This window comes from Muscardinus avellanarius (assembly GCF_963383645.1).
Source record: "Muscardinus avellanarius genome assembly, chromosome: X".
Taxonomy (NCBI): domain Eukaryota; kingdom Metazoa; phylum Chordata; class Mammalia; order Rodentia; family Gliridae; genus Muscardinus; species Muscardinus avellanarius.
The window spans coordinates 46,768,712-46,787,966 of record NC_137792.1 but is presented as its reverse complement, the minus strand read 5'-3'; the positions used below and the strand labels follow the sequence as shown (position 1 = coordinate 46,787,966).

Sequence of the window (19,255 nt, the reverse complement as noted above, 5' to 3'; positions counted from 1 at the left end):
TGTCTCTACTTGAAAAAATTAAGAGGGCCTGGCGTGGCGGCGCAAGCTTGTAATCCCCGCGCTTGGGAGGCTGAGACAGGAGGATCGCACAGGTTCGAAGCCAGCCTCAGCTACTGAGTGAGGCTCTCAGCAACTTAGTGAGACCCTTTTTCCAAATAAAATATAAAATAAGTCTGGGAGTAGAAAGGGGGTAGAAAGCCAATGGGTTCCACCCCCAGTACCACAAAAAAAGAGAAAAAATGACAAATAAACCCAAACAACACTAAGATTATTATAAAACTATCACATATATGGAATGAGGATTATAGAAAAAAAAAAGAAATGAAGAAAGGACAGAAGAAATATTGGAAGTTTTGATGGATTTCCCAAAGAAATGATTGAAAACATACCACAAAAAACTCCAAGCATGATAAGAATCCAAAAATTGTACCTAGGTATAGTATATTCAAAGTATAGAAAATTAAAGACAGAACATTTCACAAAGCCACAGGATTAAGCACCTCACATGTAGATGAACTAATTTTTTTCCATCAGAGTTCTCTTCAGAACTGTAGAAGCAAGAAAAGAGTAGCAAGTAATACACCCAAATCTAGAATTTCCTTTCTTTTCTTTTGTTCCTTTCTTTCTTTATTTTATTTTTTTTTGTGTGTGTGGTACTGGTGATTGAGCCCATGGGGCATTCTACCTCCAAGCTACACCCCCAGACCAATTATCTGTTCATTATTTTGAAACAGGGTCTCACTAAGTTGTGGATGGCCTCTCTAAGTAGCTGAGGCTGGCCGGGGGAATCTGTGACCAGCCTGTGTCCGCCTCCCAAGTACTGGGATTACAAGCGTGCACCACCAGGCCCCAGCCTAGAATTTTCTGTACATCGAATTTATCTTCCCAGTGTAAAGAAATACCTTCTGAGACAAACCCACATTGAGGGAATTGTTTCCAGTAGACTTGTTTTGCATGAAAATATTAAATAAGAATGATAGTATACTTAAGATACTTGAATCTACATAAGGGAAGGGAAAGTGTTAGAGAAGGTAAGATATGTTATTTGTCTTATTAACTGAACTAACAGATGACGGTTTGATCAAAAAATAATATAGCAGTGCATTCAGTGAACATGGCTTATGGAGAAGTTCAATGGATGCCAGTAGAGTAATGAGGGATGAGAAGGAAATATTGGGAGACTCTTGCAAGGTACTTGCTTCTATGCACGAAACTGTGTAGTGTTATTTCTTGTTGTTTGTTTGGGGTTTTATGGTACTATGGATTGAACATAGTGGCATTGTATATCTGAGTTACACCCCCAGGACTTTTTATGTTTCATTTAGAAACAAGGTCTCACTATCTTTCTGAGTGTCACTAAATTGCTGAGGCTGACCTTGAATTTACAATCCTCCTGTCTCAGACTAAGTACTAAGATTCCAGACATGTGCCCCATGCATGATTAGTATAGTGGTATTTGAAAGTGTGCTTGAATTAGTTGCAAATGCATATTGCCAATTCAGGGGCAGCCACTAAAAGTTTCTCTTTCTAGTGGATATGCTGAGACATGAGAAGAAAAAAGACATAGGAAGATTAAAGGTAAAGATAGACTGGGAAAGATACACCACACAAACACAATAAAAAAAAAACTTGGGGTGGTTATATTAGCTTAATATAAAATATCAGGGGGACAAATCCATGATGTTTTGATGAAGAATTCAGTTAAGCCGGGTGTGGTGGTGAACGCTTGTAATACCAGCATTTGGGAGGCTGAGATAGGAGGATTTCAGTTTGCAAGCAGCCTCAGCTATTTAGTGAGGCCCTTTGCATCCTGTTTCAAAAGAAAGAATAAAAAATAGGGCAGGGGGTGTAGCTTGAAGGTAGAATGCCCCTGGGTTCTATCTCCAGTACTGCAAAAAAAAAAAAAAAAAAGGAATTCAGTTCCCCAGAAAGACGTAACAATCCTTTGTGTGAGCACACCGAACAGCAATACCCAAGTAAGTGGGGTAAAATCTGATATAACTGCAAGGGTAAAGAGAGGAATCCACCATTAGAGTTGGAGTCTTCACCACCTCTCTATCAGTAATTGACAGATCCCACAGGCAGAAAATGAGTAAGGACATTGTTGATCTGAACAGCTCCATCAATCAACAGGATCAAACTGACACCCATAGAATATTTTAGCCACCAACAATATTGACAATGAAGATTATATTCTTATGATCCATGCTGGAATGTGAATACACATTCTTTTCAAGCTTGCATAGAACATTTACCAACAGACTACATTCTGGGCTTCCAAACATACTTTACTGTATTTAAAACAATATAAATCATACAAAGTATGCTCTCAGACCAAGTGGAATTAAAGAAGTCTGTAACAGAAAGACAGCTGGAAAATCTCAAAATAACTGAAAATTAAATACACACCTCTCAAAACACAATCTGCCCATGGTTGACAAGTTTCTGACTTCTAGGCCCCCATAGGCTCTCACTTTTCTATTGCTCTTCTTAGGAAAGGCCAACCTCTCAAGTCTCAACCCTCTCAATGAAAACAAAAGTACTCAGCTCCCTACCCCACGATGTGTGACATGTCCCCTAAACTCTCCATGCAGCAAGAAGGACACTTCTCCCCTTGTATCCAAGACATCCACTGTCAGTTTAAGGAGTAGAGAGAGGTGGATCTCAAATGTCCTTCCTGTGGTCTCTGAAAACCCATGTCTACCTGAAAGGTTGAAGGACGATACTGTGCTTTGGATCACTGGATTTAACACTTCTCCAATAGACATTTAAGTCCTGGATCTGTCAACTATTATCTGTGTGACTCTGAGCAAGTCACCCCACCTCTCTGAACCTCAGTGTCTTCACCTGTAAGATGTCAATAGTATCAGTGCCTTCATTGTGCTTCTATAAGTATTAAATGAGTTGATCCAGCTAAAATATTTAATACAATGTGTGAACATAGTAGGTATCCTATAGAGGGCACCTAATTCTAGAATCCACATACCCTATTCCCCAAATCTCCAATGTCCCTAGCCCTACATTAGGTTTGTCATGGAAAGAGAGGAAGAAAGGAGAAGTCCTGTTGTTCTCAAAGGACTTGATATGTGCCTGGACAATGAGCTATCCACATAAGACAGGGAACTGTCTGGGACAAAGAATATCTTGGTGACAATAAGCAACTCAAGGAAGAACTTTTCAGAGAGGGAGCAACTGAGAAAACAATGGAGATATGAACAAAAGTCGAGCATGGTGGGGCACACCTGTAACCCCAGTTCTTGGGAGGCTCGCAGGTTTGAGGTTGGTGTGTGGTCATTAAGTGAGGCCTTGATTCAAAATAAAAATAAAACATGGCTGAGGTGTAGCTCAGAGGTATAATGCCTCTGAATTTAATTGCCAGTACCACAAGAAAAGGAAAATAAAAAATAAAAGGCCTCGGGGCAAGCCAAGAGTGGTAGGGCACACCTATAATCCTGGTAGTTGGGAGACTGAGATAGGAGAATTGGAGGTGAGAGGCCAGCCTTAGTAAGGCCCTCAGCAACTTAAGGATAACTTTTTCATAAAAATAAATGAAAAGGTTTGGGGGTATAGCTTGGAAGTAGAAGCGCCAGGGCTCAATCTTCAGTATCAAAAAAATAAAATATGAAATCCTAAGGTTCTCAAACTTTAGGGTTCCAGAATCATTGGATTCTGGATCATAGCATCAGGAACCATAGAACATATGGATCCTAGACCTCTGTAAACACAGAGCTTGACACCTTTAGACCACTGCTGTCCAGTAGAACATTCTTAATCAAAATGTCCTAAAATTCTATGTTGTCTAATATAGTAGCCACTGGCCACCTGTGATTTTTGAACACATGAAATGTGACTGGCAAGTAGAAAACTGAATTTTTAATTTTTTCTTTAATGCTAACCAATTTAACAGTTCAGTTTAAATGGCTTTGTGCAGTTGATGGCTGCCATATTGGAAAATAAAGTTCCAGGAATTGGACTACATATAAAGTTCTTAGAGCATTTGACCTGATAATCCTAGATTCACAGAATGCTGAGGTCAGAGGGTCTTAAAACCATCCAACACTTAGACTTTAGTGCCTTGTGTAGAAAGAGCCTTTCAAGCTCTTGGACCTCAAGTCTTGCCCCATCTCCATCCCTTCATCCATATCCCACAGACTAAAAAAGCCATGAATGTGATCCTCAGTGACCTGCAAGCCAACGACTACTTCAACATCATCTCCTTTTCTGACACAGTCAGTGTCTGGAAAGCCGGAGGCTCAATCCAGGCCACAGTCCAGAATGTCCACAGTGCCAAGGACTACTTGGGTCGCATGGAAGCCGATGGCTGTAAGTGTTAGACCCACCTTCCCCAATGGGCGGGCTGCGGTCATGTGGGAAATTCCTGAAACCCTCTCTTCATTCTTCCATCCTCCTGGCCTCTCTCAGTGCCTGAAATCTCACTAGTGCATTTCACACAAATACATTCCTTCATCTACTGTGCTCCCGCTCCATCTCCCTTTCCTGCTGGAAAGAGCAGAGGTGATTCTCCATGTACCTTAGGGCACATTTCTCTTTAGGCCTGAGTTTCTGCCTCCTGAAAACAAGCACACAGAAGAATTTGCTCAGACTTTTAACATTAATAATCTATTTATTTCCAAGTATTTGAGCAAGCTGCTGCTTTTACTCAATCATCTCTCAGACAATGACTGAAATCTCCCCCATCCACCGCCTCCAGTCAGTTCCACCCTTTCTTCCCTGCTAGCAAGGAGATAGAGTGTCAGCTAGGAACAAGCCTGAAATCCCAGTACTTGGGAGGCTGAGATAGGAGGATCACAGGTTTGAGGCCAGCCCCAGCAACTTAGCAAGACCCTGTCTCAAAATAAAACATAAAAAGGGCTGGGGTGTAGCTCAGAGGTAGAATGGCCCTGGGTTCAATCTCCAGTACCAAAAAAAGAAGGAGGAGAAGGAGCTATCTTTGAGTAGCTGCCAATCTGACTAGGGAATGAGACACCCCCCAACCAGGAAACAACAGAGAGCAGTCTGAGACAGGGAGGGAGAGATAAGCTCCAAGGACGCGTGGGCCCCGCTGGCTGTTCTATCTCAGGGATCCTGGGCGGGGCTGGAGGAATGGGAAGGATAAGCAGCAGAAATAGCCTGAGAAAGATTCGGGGATTCAACTGAGCCTGGGAGGTTGGCAGGGTGCCAGGTGCATCTACCACAGGGTTAGAAGTGACCAGAGAAGGGGGATTCATGTTCTCCTCTCTGATTAGGGACCGACATCAACGCAGCTCTGCTGGCGGCTGCTTCTGTGCTGAACCACAGCCATCAGGAGGCCGGGAAGGGCCTGGGACGCATCCCTCTGGTCATCTTGCTGACTGACGGGGAGCCCACAGCCGGTGTGACGACCCCCAGCACAATCCTCTCCAATGTCCGGCAGGCCCTGGGCCACAGGGTGTCCCTTTTCAGCTTGGCCTTTGGGGATGATGCTGACTTCCCATTACTACGTCGCCTGTCCCTGGAAAACCGGGGAGCAGCCCGACGCGTGTACGAGGACAGTGACGCAGCCCTGCAGCTCGAGGGCCTGTATGAGGAGATCTCCAGGCCTCTGCTGGCGGACGTGCGCCTGGACTACCTGGGTGGCTTGGTCGGTTCCTCTCCCTGGGCCCTTTTCCCCAACTACTTTGGTGGCTCAGAGCTGGTGGTAGCTGGTCAGGTGCAGCCAGGCGAGCAAGAGCTGGGCATCCACTTGGCAGCCCGGGGCCCCAAGGGTCAGCTTCTCGTGGCCCGCCACAGTGAAGGAGCCACCAACAGTAGCCAGAAGGTCTTTGGTTGCCCGGGAGAGCTGGCCCCCAACGTGACCCACTTCATCCGCCGCCTCTGGGCCTATGTCACCATCCGAGAGCTGTTGGAGACCCGCTTCCAAGCCCGTGACACTCCCACTCGCCGCCTGCTAGCTGCCAGAGTTCTCAACCTGTCCCTTGAATACAACTTTGTCACACCTCTGACTTCACTGGTCATGGTGCAGCCTGAAGAAGCCTATGAGGAAGAGAGGAGGCTGACATCCAGCACAGCCAGCTCAGGCGCCATCACACTCCCATCCAGCAGCCCCCACAGTCCTGGGGTGGCTACAGCTCAGCCATCCTCAGCACCCAAGGTCTCCAACAAACTGAGGCCTGGAAAACCAACTTCAATCACTATTGCTTTTACAAAGAAGATGCCCATTTCCAAGGAGTTGGAACCAATGAGTCAGAATACCAGTACCCTGCCCACCTCAGTACACCCAAAGCCCAGAATTCTGGCACAAGATGTTGGGATATTGGCTCAGCCAACTCCCAAGACAAGACCCATTGCCCTTGTGCCCACAAATGCTAGTGCTTTGTTGCTTCTGAGGCCCAGTACCCCATCCCACCAGAATCCTGGTATCCAGTCATCTGTGAATTCCAAGACACAGGTCCCACCTGGAAATCCCAGCATCTCGGCCCAGCCCAAAGCTGTCACTATGAAGCATTCTACTCCACTGCAGTCCAAACATGGTGCTCCGTCACGACCTAAAACAGATGCTTCATCACGCTCCCCATCTGGGGTATTCACATCACAATCACCCCCAAACCTGTCACAGCCTGGAACTGAAACCTCTGCACTTCAGGTTCCCAAACACCCACCACGTACCAGACCTAAATTTCCCACTCCTAAGACCTCAAACAACCAGTCACCCCCTAGACCTGGGATCCTCTTGCCTAAGACTCCTAAGGCTCCATCACCTCTTAAACCAAGTGCCTCACCTCCCCAGACCTCCACAGGTGTATCACTTTCCAAACTCAAGACCATGACCTCTTATACACTCAAAACCCCACTGCCCCCTAGACCTGCCAGACCCAGGCCCCTACCTCCTCAGAGCCTTAGCACATTCCCAAACACAATCTCAAGTCCCACAGGACACAGTGGTACTGTGACCACCTCTGTGCTCAGAGAGCCCCTCCCCTCTCCCTTTACTCCCACTCCGCCCTTCCTGCTGCCAACTGGAAGGCTCTGGCAGCAGCAAGACCTGCTGCTAGGATCCCAGAGCACCAGGCAAGCTCTCGGAGCACTGGTACCAGAAGTACCAACCGTGGGCCTATCCAACAGCTCTGATCCTAAGCCAGAAGGTGGACCCCCAGACCTGCCCATCTTGCTACCTTCCAGCACCCTCCCTGAGGCCATTGGTCTCCTTCTCCCAGAGGAGCTGGAACTGCTGCCTGAGTCAAAGGTGGAGTCCAAGTTCGTGGAATCTTTGAATCCACCAGCTTTCTATACTATCCTTACTCCCAACAAAGATGGTGAGTGCCAAGAGCAAGAGAACAAGCTGCAGAGGGGAGGTATGGGTGGAGAGCACCAGAAGCTGAGAGTCCACAAGGTGTGTGCAGATTCTAGGAATAGTCCAGCTGCTTGCTTGATTGCTTTGAGACCTTGAACTAGCTACTTAACATCTCTGGGCCTTAGTACACAGGCTGGGAATGCTGAACAGAAACATAGTGGCCAAGCTGTAGCTTTGACATTCACTTTATCAGGCAAGAGGATTGCTGATGATTCCCAAGCAGGGAAGCGATACAGGTATATAATTGGAGCATCTCTAGGCAGGTCAGGTCTGATTGGCTTTTCTGTTTTTTTTTAATATCCCTGCTTAATAGGACAGCCATAAAAGGGAGATGATAACTGCCTCCAAATTTCCCCAAGATTATGAAGTAATAACATATTTTAGGTCTTCCAATGTGCAAGTACTTCCCTATATATTGTACTCATGATCTCTCATTTAAACCCCCAAAATTGCTTATTATATACATTGCCCACAGAGAAACCAAAGCACAGAGAGATCAAATAACTTGTTCAGTGTCACACAGCTAATCAGAGATGTGACTCCATGCCATAATTTGGTCCCCAAATACATGTGATTCAATGCTCCACTTCCCATTCTGCCTTCCTACGGGAAGGGATTTCATGGGTGACCTTATAGGGAAGAATTAGAAACAGTTGAGTTTGGCAGTAAATCACAGGGATACAAATTTGGGAATGAAATTCTCAACATATCCCCTCCTCCATCTTTCCCTAATACCCCATATACCCCTAATTTCTAGCCATGTTGCCTCTTAATACATTTCCCAAATCCACTCACTTATCATGACTCCAGCTGTCACTATCCTATGGCAGATCACCATCAGGTCTCATCTATAAATCTATTCCAGCCTCCTCAACTGATCTCCCCACTTCCTCGCCTGTCCTGTTCCAGGACGTTCTCTCCCTGAGACCAAAAGGATCTTTTTATATACTTTTATTGATGCGTTATAATTATACATCCATAGCAAGGTTCAAAGTGATATAAACAGTGCTTGTTGTGTTTCCTTCTGCATCCTACCCTGTACAAGTTAGTGGGATAGGTAGTGATACCTTCATTTATGGACATAACATTATTTGGTCTTTTTCCTTCCTATATCCTCCTTTCCTATCTCCCCATCTCTGTTCTACAATCCCCTTCCACGAGTCTACTGATCTCCCTCTTTATTTATCTAAAGTTCCTTTTGTTTCCAGTTTAGACTCTATCAAACTCCAGTTAGAATGGCAATCGTCAAAAATATAAACAACAATAAATGGTGGTGAGGATGTGGAGAAATAGGAACTCTTATATACCATTGGTATATAAGTGTAGCTGCTATGGAGATCAATGTGGAGGTTCTTCAAAAGACTGGAAATGGAGCCAGACATAGTGGCGCATGCTTGTAATCCCAGTACTTGGGAGGCTGAGACAGGAGGATTGCAGGTTTGCTGCCAGCCTCAGCTACTTAGTGATGCCCTCTGCAACTTAGTGAGACCTTGTTTCAAAATAAAGAATAAAAACCAGGGCTGTGGGTATAGTTCAGAGGTAGAATGCCCCTGGGTTCCATATCTAGTATTCAAAAAAAAAGATTAGAAATGGAACTACCATATGGCCCAGCTCTACCACTCCCAGGTATCTTTCCAAAAGAACTACAGTCTGCACACAATAGTGATACGTACATACCCACGTTTATAATAGTGCCATTTACAATAGCCAAACTATGGAACTAACAAAGGGATTTTCTGAAGACATAAATCACTTCATGTTCCTTCTCCACATAATCCCCTTCAAGAATTTCCTATCACACCAGAAATGAAGTCCAAAGTCCTCTTCTCCACCTACAAGGCCTCACATGATGTGCTCCCTATCTCTCTCTTTGACCTCACCTTCCCCCACTCATTCTCTGAACTCCAGTCCCACTTGTGATCTTCTGCTCTTCTCTCAGACCCCTTCTTTCATCTCTATTCAGGGATTTCTTGCAAGTTAGTTCCTGTCTTAATAATCACCTTGCCTTGTCCTGCCCATTCTTACTCCCCTCATTTCTTCCATTACCCCTCAAACTCCAATTTTCCTTAGATCTCAGATCAGATCCCTCTATCTACCTTCCCACCAGGTCAAAAACCGCATTTGTCTTTTTCACCACCATATCCTTGGTACTTAAGCAATGCCAGGATGGATGGGTGGATGGATGGATCGATCGATCTATGGGAAGCTGGACATGGTGGCACACACTCTTAATTCCAGTACTTGGGAGGCTGAGACAGGAGGATCTCAGGTTGGAGGCAACTTAGCAACTTAATGAGACACTGTTTCCAAACAAAAAATAAAAGGAGCTGGGGATATAGCTTGGAGGTAGAATGCCCCTGGGTCCAATCCCTAGTGCCACAGTTAATTGATTAATTAGTTAATCCATCCTATGCAAAAGAACTTTGACCATATCTGAGCTCATAAGACTACGTGGCTGCAGGGAGCACAAGGTGTCAGTCCTGGAGATGGTCAGTTAGAGAAGTAAGCGCGGCCTTTCCTAGTCAGAAGGAAGGTGGGCATCTTTGTCCTGGAAGTGTGAGGGATTTCTCTTATTTCTTTGAGTTTGGCAGGAAATCCCCATTGGCATGACAATTCTGAAGAGATTCTAGAAAGAGCCGAAGGCAGAATGGAATCTCAGAGAAGTTTTTCAGAGCCAGCAAAAGGTAAGCAAACATCCCCTAAGCCTTCATTTCCATTCATTTGGAATTCTCCTCAACACTGTGGAAACCCAGAGAAGGGTGGGCATATTCGTTTTCTATCACTGCATAACAAATTACCAAAACCTTAGCAGCTTAAAACAACACCTATTACCTTAGTCTATTTGCTGTTGCTATAATGGAATGCACAAACTGGGTAACTTATAAAAAGTAAAGGTTAGGGCTGAACATAGAGTCACACACATGTAATCTCAGTAATTGGGAGGCTGAGACAGGAGGATGCAAGTTGACAGCCTCAACATAGTGAGACACTCAGCAACCAACAAGACCCTGTTTCAAAAAAAAATAAAGGGCTGGAGGTGTGGCTTGGAGGGAGAATTTTTCTGGGTTCAATTCCCAGTACCATACACACAAAAAAGAATAAAGGTTAGTTAATCTCACAGTTCTGGAGTGTGAGAGGTCCACGGTTGTGGGGCTACATCTGCCAAGAGCCTCCTCAGTGGTAGGAATCTCTGAAGAGTCCCAAGTGGAGGACATTATGCTAAGTGAGATCAGTCAGTCACCAAAAATAAGAAATCAGATGCTTTTTCTAATATGTGAGAGCTAGGGAGAAATGGGTCATAGGAGGAACTCTAGATGAAAAAGGAAATCCTATAGAGGAGCAAACAAGACAACCTAAAGGAGGAGAAAGGAGGGGGGAAGAGGGAAATTCTCTAAAACACACAATGTACTTAAACATATCGAAGTCAACCACTAAGCCGAGCAAGGGAAGGAGGGACGGGGAGGGAATGGGGTGGGAATTGGGTGGGGGCTAAATGGGCGTTGTGTACATGTATGTACACACAAGTTTCTTACCCCAATATGATGTATGAATATAATGCACCCCCAATACAAATTTTTAAAAATAAAAAATGAAGTGGTACCAGACATCACAAAATGAGACAGAGCAAGCAAGACAGAAAACTTGCTTTTATAATAAAGTCACTTGCTCCATGACCTTCATTAATCCATGAATTGAGCTGGCCTTGAAGGAGCACCAGGAATTGATCCCTTGTAGTTAAGGAAAAGAAAAACATTAAGTAGCAGAAAAAATGGGAGCATAGGGTCACTAGCAAAAGAAGACAGGGCACTTATAAGAATATTTAGTGTGAGACAAGTGTGGAGGCACATACTTATAATTCCAGAGCCTGGGAGTCTGAAACAGAAGGATCACAGGCTCAAGACCAACATCAGCAACTTAGCAAAGCTGTGTATCAAAAATAATAAAGTAGGGCTAGAGGTATAGTTCAGTGGTAGAACAGCCCTGGGTTCAATATTCACTACCCACCCCCCGAAAAGAATAGTCAGTTGTGTTGGGCTAGAGCATAAAAGATTGGAGAGTTAGGCCTTAAACACCGAGCTCAGGAATTCAGTCCTCACCTGGGGAGGTGATTCAGAGGCTGGGGTCCAGCGTACCTGGGAATACGTTACATCAGTCCTTCTCACCTTTGTAGGCACACTGCCCAGTACCTTCACCTTCTCATCATCCGGTAAGTCAGCTACCTCCAATGCCTCTCCTGGGAGAGTACAGGACAGCTGTGCACTGAGAATGGAGTTGGGCTCTTTTTCTGGGGAAATGGATATGGCCTCTCCCCTCCCTTCCCTCTCCTCCCCTACCCCATTCCTTCTAAGGTCATAACTTCAGAGCTACATTCCCTGCCTTGCAGTGGATGGGGACCCCCACTTTGTGATCCACATTCCACACTCAGAAGAGAGGATCTGTTTCACATTGGATGGACGCCCAGGGGACCTGCTGCAGCTCATAGAGGATCCTAAGGCAGGCAAGTGCCTCGATGACTCTGTCCCCACACAATACTACAGCCAGATTTACTGACATCAACAATCCCAAGAATTGGACACCTCGCTAACTCACATGAAAACACACACAAATATACTCAGACAAACACCAAGATGCTCACAGACAGGCACACATACTGAGGCATATGATAAATCATTTCAAAACTGCCTATACCCACAAATATGCAAATATGCACCCAGACACACAGTAGCACATGATACATGCCCAGATATACACGGTCTGCATGTCAACACACTCGGCCACACAAGTACCTGATACCCCCAGATCTATCTCAGTTTCCCAGAATTCAGCCCAAGCAGGCAACTCAGTCCTCTACCAGTGTAGACATATGAAATGCACCAGTACACAGAAATACCCACCAAGATACACACTGACACACATCCAGATTCATGAACACTAACACCCCAGATATGCGTTAGTGCATATAATACGTGGCCAGACATACACACACACAACGTATATCAGCACCAAAACATACAGCACCAGCTTATCCAGAGACACACATAAAACAGATGACCCCAAAACACACATTAACATGCCACTTTCTGCAAACATGCAAGCGCACTGATATGCCCACAGATACCCATATGAATATAGCCAAACATGCACATCTGCTCACTTAGAGGCAGAGACATCCATATGTGTGCAGGCTGACATACTAGGGTGACATGTGCATACAGTACATCATGGCAGAAGCTTTTCCTTGCAGGATCTAGCCTTCTAGCCACACATCTGTACTACTGCATTTGCACCCCGGGCCCCAAGACCGCATCCTTGCCCATGCAGTGGGATGGCCACGGGACTGACCAGGTGAAATCTCCTGCTCTGAGCCTGCACTGCCCCCCTCCAGGGATTCACGTGAGTGGGCAGCTCCTTGGGGCTCCACCAAGACCAGGCCATGAGGACCAGACCCGCACCTACTTCCAGATCATCACAATCACTACAGATAAACCTCCCACCTACACCATCACCATCAGCCGCAGTGCCATAGCTGTGCAAGGTGAGGGCACCTTGGATCTGCCCTGGGACCAACCAGCCTTGGTGAGGAAGCCCCATCTGGAGCTCCGTGTGGCTGATCCAGCCCGCCTCACCATCCGCCTCGGGCTCCGTCTGGAGTTCCTCATCCTCCGGCATCGATACAGACACCCCAGCACCCTGCAACTACCTCACTTGGGGTTCTATGTGGCCAATGGCTCGGGCCTCAGCGTTTCAGCCCGTGGCCTGATGGGTAAGTGCTACTGAGGCTGAAAGGAGACAGGGAACAAGAATCTCAAGAGAGACCTCTGTCAGAATGAAAGTTCAATGGGTTTCCAGCACTCCGAACCACAAAGAAGAATCAGAGCTAGGCTTCAACCTTGGGGAGATCCTGGACTGGAGGGAAAAGAGGCCCAGACACAAACAGTGATCACAGGGAAAGATCCATGCTGGACAGAAAGCAGCCCAGAACTGGGTACCATGGCACACATATATAATCCCAGCACTTGGGAGACTGAAACAGGAGACTTGCACATTAGAAGCCATCCTTACAATGTGGTAAAACCCTGTTTCAAATTTTTAAACAAAAGTCATGCATGGTGGTGCACACTTGTAATCCCAGCATTTGGGAGTCTGAGACTGGAGGATTGTGGCTTGCCTCCAGCCTCAGCTACTTAATGAGGACCTCCACAACTTAGACCCTGTTTCAAAATAAAGAATAAAAAATAGGACAGGAGGTGTGGCTTGGAGGTCAAATGTCCCTGGATTCGATCCCCAGACCCACAAAACATGTTTTTTTTTTTTAAATTGAAGGGCTGGAGGTGTATCTCAGAAGTAGAATGCCCCCAGATTGAATCCCTAGAGCAAGTGATGGAGCAGGCAGGCAAGGCTCACGTTGGAGGACCTTGTCCAGCTCAGAGCTCAGAAGAGTCTCCTGGAGGGGCACACACCCCCAGGATGCACCTTGAAGGTGCACTGCACAACAATGTGGAGGGAAGGAATGGAGACTGGAAGAGCTGAAGCTGGATTGGTCAGAGCTGGATGCCAGGATGAGAAATTTGGCTCTATCCTGAAGGCAATAGGGAGCTACCAAAGGTTATAAGCAGAGGAAAGACACAGTCAGATATAAGAATTATAAGTTCCCTCTGGATCTATATAACACCATGAAAGGGACTGTGGAAAACCAGACTATATAGGCCAGGAGATACTGGCAGAACCTGAGGCAGGGGCCCACACCAAAGAGTTGAGCAGTGACAGTGGGCTGAACAGATAATATTCCCTCCTCTGGGCCTCCTAGCATCTCCCTTCTCCTCCTTCCCTTCAATCTACCCTGTCTCTCGTTCATGCCTGGCTGTTCCCCTTCCTCTGCTAACTTATCTGCCCTGGCTCTCAACTACCATGCTACTCTGTGATCCCATCTGTCTCCTGTCCATTTTCCACAATGTCCAGCTTCTTCCCTCTTGCAGGCCTTTCCAGCCCCTCTGGTCTCCCACTTTTCCCTCTGGATTTTCTCCTTTAGGATTCTCTCCCAGCCGTGAGCATAGACTCAGGACACTGCCCTTATTGCCAATGGATCTCTTTTTCTCTCTCAGGGCAGTTCCAGCACATGGACATTCGGCTGGCAACAGGGCCTGCTGGGCCTCGCCTGCAGAGACACAAAGGCCCAGATATTCCTGTGCTTCTAGGCAAGAGGCTGTTGAAGGACTCCCCACGGCGGCCGCCCCGCTGGGCTTCCTGCTGGCTGGTGACACGCTCTCATGTAGAGCAACTGCTGGGCCAGCCCTACGTCGCCTATGTCCTGTGAGGGCCCTTGGACTCTGGAGCCAGGAAGCCTGAATCTGGGGGATTCCAAGGCCAGGGCGTGGGGGAAGCCAAGGACAAAGAACTAGGAACCTGAAGGCAAACATTAGGACACACACTGACATATGTGCTAAGTTAAGGGACACATACATCAGGAACACACGGATACACAGACATGCAAACCTGTGGACACAGAGGCTGAGGGACCCTGTCTCCTCACAGTCCTTCCTGTTTGCAGTCTCTACTCCCTCCAAATCCATACTCCACAATAGCCTTAAAAGTGAATTTCTTAAAAACAGAACAAAACAACAACAAAAAAGAAAAGAAAGCTGAGCTGGGTGTGGTGTCTCACATCTGCGATTCCAGTACTTGGAAAACTGAGACAGAAGGATCACAGGTTCCCAGCTTTGGAAACTTAGTAAAACCTTGTTTCAAAAGAAATAATTAAAATGTGGCTGAAGGTGTAGCTGAGGTAGAATGTCCCTGGGTTCGACCCCCTAATATAAGAGAGGAGAGGAGAGGAGAGCAGAAGAGAAAGAAAAGAGAAGAGAGAGAAGAGAAGGAAAGAAGGAACGAACTGATGTAGTCACCCATCCTGTGCACAACTTTCAATGGCTCCCTTGTATGTATTTAAGGTTCTTGGAGATTCTTTAACAAACTGAGCTCTCTCCCACTGTTGAACTATTGCATGTGTTCTTCCTTCTTCATTGTAGGCCAATTAATTCATCCTTCAGACTTAGCTGTCACCTCCTCTAGGAGTCCTTCCCTACCCCTTCCTCAGATTGAGTTTGGCCCCTCTTCCATGTTGCCATATCCTTCTCCCATCCCTACCCCCAGCTAAGAGCACTTATCATACTATTTAATAGTCATCTAGTTACTAATCTGGGTCCCTAACTTAGACTAGAAGCTCTAGGAAGGCAATGACATTTTGAGAATCATCTATATAGCCCCAGTGCCTGGTACAAAGTAGGTGCTTAGTGAATATTTGCTGAAGAGCAAATGAATGAATAAGTAAGTAAGTAAATAAGTCATAAATAAGTAAATAAATAAAAAAATCTCATGAAAGAGCAATAGCTGCACATGTGTATATTCTTACAACCAAAGACAGAGGAGTACACACAAATGGAGAGCAACAAAGACACAAACACGGAAATAGACGGACAGAGATGTATAGAAATACAAAGCACAGGAATGTGAAAACCAAGAAACATGAGGCCAGGTGTGATGATGCATGCCTGTAATCCCAGTACTTGGAAGGCTGAGACAGGAAGATCACATCACAGGTTCAAAGACAGCCTCAGCAATGTAGTAAGACTCTCAGCAACCTAATGAGACTCTATTTCAAACCAAGAGCTGGGAGTGCAGCTCAGAAGTAGAACACTCCTGGATTCAATCCCCAATAACACACATACACACAAAACAAAAAAATAGACTTGACATGCCAACTTTTAGACATGAGCAGAAATGAGAGACAGAGAGATGTCACCACTGGAACAGAGACTCCAGATATACAAAAAATAAAGTACATACAAGGAAAGGATGAAAATGCTGAGAGAGAGAGAGAGAGAGAGAGAGAGAGAGAGAGAGAGAGAGAGAGAGAGAGAGAGAGAGAGAAAGAAGACAAGCACACAGAGACAAGAACAGAAGTGTGGAATATTGAGTCTTAGAGTCCCCTAGAAATGAGAATATATAGCTAATGAACCACAGAGAACTATAGGATAATGGAATAGGGATACATAAAAAATGTGACACAAAACCCAGCATGGTGGTGCATGCCTGTAATCCCAGCACTTGGGAGGCTTAGACAGGGGGATCACAGGTTTGAAGACAGCCTCAAAGTAATGAGACTCTCAGCAACTTAGTGAAACCCCCATTTTCCAAATAAAAATAAAATAGGGCTGGAAGTGTAGCTCAGAGGTAGAATTCCCCTAGGTTCAATCCCCAGTACCACACAAAACAAACAAAAAAGAATGTGGCACAGAAACTCACAGGGTACAGAAAACCAAGGACCACAATATGCAATGAAAACCATAGACACTAGAACAGATGTTGAGACACATAAACCTTGGGAAACTAAAATATGTAGATAAGAGATACAAGCCAGACACTTGCCATACAGGTATTAAGATGCAGGCGCCTGAAGAGAGACATAGGCAACCACTAAAATACACAGAGATATTGGCATGAACAAATACTTAACACAGAGAGACACTAGGACCAATGGCAGACAAACAGGGACGCTGGCACACAGAGACAATGGGATCAGACACTGGCACACAGGGCTAGCTACACACAGACAATGGCAGATACAGGGACACATAGAACCTGAAAAACAAAAAAACTGAGGAACAGAAACTGAAACATACAAAGATGAAGTTCAGAGACACATCAATTTACTGACACTGGGACACAAAGACACAAAGATTTTTATTTATTTATTTATTCATTTATTTTTATTTTTTTTGGTGGTACTGGAGTTCCTGGAAGCCCTTTTACCTCCGGGATACATTCCCATGGGTTACACTCCCAGACCTATTTTATATTTTTATTTGGAAACAGTGTCTCTTAAGCCAACGCGGCTGGCTTCGAACCTGTATGATCCTCCCGTCTCCGCATCCCAAGCGTGGGGATTAAAAGCGTGCGCCACCACGCCTGGCCACAAAGATATTTTTTGTGTCATCCAAGTATGTGGGAAAGGGAGATGGAAAGATCACAGATCTGAGGCCAGCCTCAGCCACTTAGTGAGACTGTCAGCAATTTAAAGACCCTGTTTTAAAATAAAAAGGCCAGGTATGATGGTGCACACTTGTAATCCCAATGTTTGAGAGCCTTAGACAGGAAGATTGCAGGTTCATGGCCAGCCTCAGCTGCTTAGTGAGGCCATTAGCAACTTAGTGAAACCTTGATTCAAAATAAAGAATAAAATATAGGGCTAGGGGTATAGCTCAGAGGTAGAATGCCCCTGAGTTCCATTCCCAGTGCCACAAAAATTAATTAATTAAAAATAAAAATATAGAGCCGGGAGTGGTGGTGCATGCTTGTAATCCCAGTACTCAGGAGGCTGAGACAGGAGGTTCACAGGTTCCAAGCCAGCCTCAGCTACTTAGTGAGGCTCTCAGCAACTTAATGAGACCCTGTTTCAAAATAAAGAAAAAAAACTAGGACTGGGAGTATAGCTTGGAGGTAGAATGTCCCTGGTTTCAATCCCCAGTACTGCAAAAAATAAAAATATAAAAGGGCTTGGGGTATAGCTCAGAGGTAGAAGCCCCCTCAATCTCCAGTACCACAAAAAGAAAAGAAAAGAAATGCTGAAACTAAAAAACATGATGTGTCCGGGCGTGGTGGCGCACGCTTGTAATCCCGTGCTTGGGAGTTGGAGACAGGAGGATCGCGCAGGTTCGAAGCCAGCCGCACTGGCGTAAGAGACCCTGTTTCCAAATAAAAGGTATAAAATAAGTCTGGGAGCCAGGCGTGGTGGCGCACACTTGTCATCCCAGCATTCGGGAGTCTGAGACCAGAGGATTGTGGTTCACGGACAGCCTCAGCTACTTAGTGAGGCCCTCTGCAACTCAGTGAGACCCAGTTTCAAAATAAAGAATAAAAAAAAAATAGGGCAGGGGATGTGGCTCGGAGGTCGAATGCCCCTGGGTTCCATCCCTAGACATGCAAAAAAATTAAAAAATAGGTCTGGGAGTGTAGCCTGGAGGTAGAAGGGTTTCTAGGAACCCCAGTACCACAAAAAAAAAAAAAAACCATGATGTGACATGTAGGTCACCAGGGTTCATAAACACTGGAACATACAGAAACCAAGAAGACAGATACTGGACCACATGCTGACACCGAGACTGTGGACACTGGAACATACAGTCATTAGGATATAAACAGATACTTGGATTTTCAGGAATTAGAGGACAGACACTGGGAAATATACAGACTGTGACCTATACTCATTCGGACACATAGACATTGAGACCCAGAGACACTCGGATATATAGACACTGATACAGAGTCAAGGGTAAAGACAACAATTCAATTTATGGATATGAGGGTACAAAGACACTGGAATACAGAAACATCAAGATACATACACACTGGAACACAGACCTGACCCACACAGACACATGGGTGTAGAAATACTAGAGGAACAGTCACTGAGACGTTCAGATACTGGAAAACAAAAACACTGGTGCACAGAAATGGAGACAAGCAAACAGTGAGACATGCAGACAATGAGACCTGTATCAATGCATCCAGATGTTGTAGCACATAGATCCTGGAATACACAAACACTGGAGGACTCAGAAATCAGAGCATACAGGCACTGGGAAATATCCACACACTGGGATATGCACTTGCTGGAGCACAGAGATGCTGGGACAGACAAACATTGGGAGGTATAGACATGGGGCTATGTTGATATGCAGAAATGAACATATAGAAACTGGGGTACAGAAACCAAGACACACAGCTCGAGCGTTGTGGTGCACACTTGTAATCCCAGTACTTGGGAGGCTGAGCCAGAAGGATCAGGGTTCGCGGCCAGCCTCAGCTACTTAGCGAGGCCCTTTGCAACTCAGTGAGACCCTGTTTCAAAATAAAGAATAAAAAAATAGG

General features: G+C 45.5%; 1 protein-coding gene across 1 annotated transcript in view; it reads left to right on the top strand.

Annotated features, from left to right (window-relative positions):
- ITIH6 (inter-alpha-trypsin inhibitor heavy chain family member 6) overlaps window positions 1-14,645 on the top strand; it is a gene marked incomplete at both ends in the record, with an annotated part of 33,455 nt that extends 18,810 nt beyond the window's left edge. The window contains 7 exons of the mRNA XM_080718382.1: window positions 4,152-4,323; window positions 5,247-7,292; window positions 9,922-10,014; window positions 11,502-11,537; window positions 11,715-11,828; window positions 12,717-13,094; window positions 14,434-14,645. Coding sequence (XP_080574508.1) covers window positions 4,152-4,323; window positions 5,247-7,292; window positions 9,922-10,014; window positions 11,502-11,537; window positions 11,715-11,828; window positions 12,717-13,094; window positions 14,434-14,645 — 3,051 coding nt within the window. The remainder of the gene's footprint in view (window positions 1-4,151; window positions 4,324-5,246; window positions 7,293-9,921; window positions 10,015-11,501; window positions 11,538-11,714; window positions 11,829-12,716; window positions 13,095-14,433) is intronic.
- Between the last annotated feature and the right edge of the window lie 4,610 nt (window positions 14,646-19,255).